Genomic DNA, 3844 nt, shown 5'->3' on the forward strand with positions numbered 1-3844 from the left:
ACGCCGACAAGGACAACGGCGTCCTGCACATCACCGACACGGGCATCGGCATGACCCGCGAGGACCTCATCAACAACCTCGGCACCATCGCCAAGTCCGGCACCAGCGAGTTCCTCACCGCCATCAGCGAGGGCAAGGCCGACGCCAGCTCCCTCATTGGTCAGTTTGGCGTTGGCTTCTACTCGGCCTTCCTCGTCGCCGACACGGTCGTCGTCACCACCAAGCACAACAACGACAAGCAGTACATCTGGACCTCGGACGCCGCCTCCTTCTCCATTGTGGAGGACCCGCGCGAGGACGAGCAGCTGGGCCGCGGCACCCGCATCAGCCTGTACCTCAAGGACGAGGCCCGCGAGTTCCTGCAGGAGAACCGCATCCGCGACCTCGTGCGCAAATACTCTGAGTTTATCAACTTTGACATCTACCTATACACGAGCAAGGAGGTTGAGATTGATGTTGAGGCTGAGGAGGAGGCCCTGCGCGCAGAGGAGGAGGAGCTTCTTGACGAGGACGAGGAAGAGGCGCCCGAGAGCGAAGATGACGCGGACGACGACGATGAGGGTTATGAGGGCGACGATGAGGATGAGGATGAGGAGGAGGAGGACGAGGATGAGGTGGAGGCCGAGCCCACCAAGACCACGCGCACCGTGTGGGACTGGGAGGTGATCAACGCCAACAAGCCCATCTGGACCCGCAACCCAAAGGAGGTTGAGGACGAGGAGTACAACAACTTCTACAAGGCCTTCAGCAAGGACACCAAGGACCCGCTGGGCAAGATCCACTTCACCGCCGAGGGCGAGGTGACGTTCCGCTCCATCCTGTACATCCCACAGGAGGCGCCCGCGGGCTTCTTCAACGACTACGGCAACACCCAGTCGGATCTCAAGCTGTACGTGCGCCGCGTGTTCATCACGGACGAGTTTGACGACATGCTGCCCAAGTACCTTGGCTTCATCCGCGGCGTGGTGGACTCGGACGACCTGCCGCTCAACGTATCCCGCGAGACGCTGCAGCAGCACAAGCTCCTCCGCGTCATTAAGAAGAAGATTGTGCGCAAGGCGCTGGAGATGATCAAGAAGCTGGACGACGAGAGCTTCAAGAAGTTCTGGAAGGAGTTTGGCACGAGCATCAAGCTGGGCCTGATTGAGGACTTCCAGAACAAGTCGCGCCTGGCCAAGCTGGTGCGCTTCCACTCGTCACACGAGGACGGCGAGCTGACGTCGCTGGACGACTACGTCGCCCGCATGAAGAAGAATCAGGAGCACATCTTCTTCGTCGCCGGCTCCTCCATGGAGGAGGTCAAGGCATCGCCGTTTGTGGAGCGCCTGCTCAAGCGCGGCTACGAGGTGCTGTACCTCACAGAGCCCGTCGACGAGTACACCATCCAGAACCTGCCCGAGTACGACGGAAAGAAGTTCCAGAACGCCGCCAAGGAGGGCCTCAAGCTGGACGACTCTGAGGCCGCCAAGAAGTACAAGGAGGAGCAGGAGGAGGAGTTCAAGCCGCTCACGGAGTGGCTCGGCGAGCACCTGAGCGAGGACATCGAGAAGGCCGTCGTCTCGGACCGCCTCACAGACTCGCCGTGCGCCCTGGTTGCGTCGCAGTACGGCTGGTCTGGCAACATGGAGCGCATCATGAAGGCGCAGGCGTACGCGCGGCAGGACGACGCCGGGTCGAGCTTCTACGCGCGACAGAAGAAGACGCTTGAGATCAACCCGCGCCACCCGCTGATCAAGAGCCTGCTGGAGCGCGCCAAGGCCCTGGAGGACGAGGAGGACGCCACAGACGAGACACTGGAGGACACGGCACGCGTGCTGCTGGACACGGCGCGGCTGCGGTCCGGATACCTCATGCAGGACTCTGTTGGGTTTGCGCAGCGCATTGAGCGCATGCTCCGCCTGAGTGCCGGCGTTGACCTCGACGCGCCCGTGGAGGAGGAGCCCGTGTTTGAGGACGAAGATGAGGATGAGGGCGACGAGGATGAGGATGAGGATGAGGAGATTGAGGACGAAGATGAGGAGGAAGAAGATGAGGAGGAGGAGGGGGAGGAAGAAGAAGAAGAGGAGGGAGAAGAGGCAGAGGGCGTTGCTCATGAGGAGCTCTAAGCCAACACTCATCCACACATACACATACACATACACATGTTGGTCTCGGTGTTTCTTTGAACGTTTTGTTTGGTTGTTTGTTTGTTTGTATGGACTTGGGATTGGACTGTGTTTGAGGCATCATGTGCTCTCGTACATACACGACGCATTCGATTCAAAATACACAGCAAACAGGTGATTTTCATGTGATGTGAAGTGAGACGACGACGAACAAAACCCAGAGGGCGTGGATCAAAAGTTGTTGAAGACGCAATGTGACATTGATAGCATGCATGGGAGACGGCCACAATTTCAAAACCCAGAGGGCGTGGATCGTGCACTTTGTACAATGCTGCAAACAAAAACGCAAGAGCACACTGCACGAACACTGCACGCACAAGCACATGTCCACCCCCACCCTCTCTCTGATCTTGTGCCTGCCCTATTATTGGTTGTGGAAGAAGCAAGAGTTTGTGTCGCCACCCAGGCTGACAAATGCCGGGTGGTGTCGAACACTTGCCATTCCCGTGCGCTGCTCCACGTGCCGTCGCATTGCCTGCAAGTGCAGCACTTCCTCCCTGCGCACCTCCGCCCCTTGCTGCCGCCGCTCGTGTCGACGCTGTCGACGCTCGCTCTCCCGCTCAGTGCGTCGCTCATCTCGCCCGCGGCGGTGCCGTGCCCGCTCCCCATACGTGTGGCCAATGTTCTGGCGCTGGTTGGACGGGTGTAGCAGCGCCTTCTCCATGCGCGCGTGTGTTTCGCGCGGTGCCTCGCGCAGATACGCCTCAACAGCTGCCGCTTCCTCCTCCACCTCCTCCGCCGCCATCGCCGTTGCATCCGCCACTTCCCACCCAAATCGCGCATGCGGCGGCGACATGTTCGCCGTGTGTGCGTCAGCGTCGTCGTACCTGTGTTGTACAGCGCGCCAACGCATGCGCATGGACGCGGACGGAGACGTGGACGCGTGTCGACCCAGCTGTCGCGAATGTGTTTGGCTTCTGGATGCGAACAAGGTCGGCTCCCTGCGAGTGGACGTGACGGCAGGCGCTGGAGATCGAGGCGCTGTCGGCAGGTCGATTCGATCAGAGGAGTGTCGAACTACAAGAGCACGCAACAGAGACGACGATGATGGTCCTATTGTTGCTGCTGCTGTTGCTGTTGCTGTTGCTGCGGCGGGGCGTGTCTGGGACTGCCAAGCGCGTGATGCTGATCGCTCTCGGTGCCCTTTCTGGGCTGAGTGCTCACAGTGTTGGTGTCGCTGCTGTTGGTGTCGTTGGCGCTGTTGCGACTGAGGATGGACAGGGGTGGCCAACGGCGCAACATCGCTGGCGGCGGCTTGTGTTCCGCGGCAGTACCGCTGGCGCTGGATCTTGGCGAGGCGAAGCAGCCGTGTGTGAGCCTGCTGCGCACTCTCAAACGCCCGCAGCCCTGTCAGGTCTTCACCGTGGCCGTGTCGGTCGTAAGACACAAAATCCTCCACGCGTGGCGGCAGCAAGTCCACGGGCTTCACACTGAGTGCCTTGCATGCTCGCAACGAGCGTGGGCTCGTTAACACCCGCTCGCTGTGCGCAAACCCCGGTGACAAGAAGTTGTCCAAGTTGATGCTCCTCCGTTTCTTCATCTGTGTGTGTGTGTGCGTCTGTGTGTTTGTGTGTTTGTGTGTGTGTGTGTGTTTGTGTGTGTGTGTGTGTCTGTGTGTGTGTGCGTCTGTGTGTTTGTGTGTTTGTGTGTGTGTTTGTGTCTGTGTCTGTGTGTGTGTG

At 59.7% G+C, this 3844-nt stretch overlaps 2 protein-coding genes across 2 annotated transcripts in view; one reads left to right on the plus strand and one right to left on the minus strand.

Annotated features, from left to right (window-relative positions):
- PTSG_04395 (heat shock protein gp96) overlaps positions 1-2283 on the plus strand; it is a 3190-nt gene extending 907 nt beyond the window's left edge. Inside the window, exon 2 of the mRNA XM_004994430.1 lies at positions 1-2283. This exon is cut by the window's left edge and continues 378 nt beyond it. Coding sequence (XP_004994487.1) covers positions 1-2105 — 2105 coding nt within the window. The 3' untranslated portion in view covers positions 2106-2283.
- On the minus strand, positions 2177-3781 carry PTSG_04396 (uncharacterized protein). The gene has a single exon (XM_004994431.1). It carries the CDS (start codon positions 3703-3705, stop codon positions 2530-2532), a length of 1176 nt encoding a protein of 391 aa, XP_004994488.1. The 5' UTR covers positions 3706-3781; the 3' UTR covers positions 2177-2529.
- Positions 3782-3844: the final 63 nt, after the last annotated feature.

This window comes from Salpingoeca rosetta (assembly GCF_000188695.1).
Source record: "Salpingoeca rosetta unplaced genomic scaffold supercont1.10, whole genome shotgun sequence".
Taxonomy (NCBI): Eukaryota; class Choanoflagellata; order Craspedida; family Salpingoecidae; genus Salpingoeca; species Salpingoeca rosetta.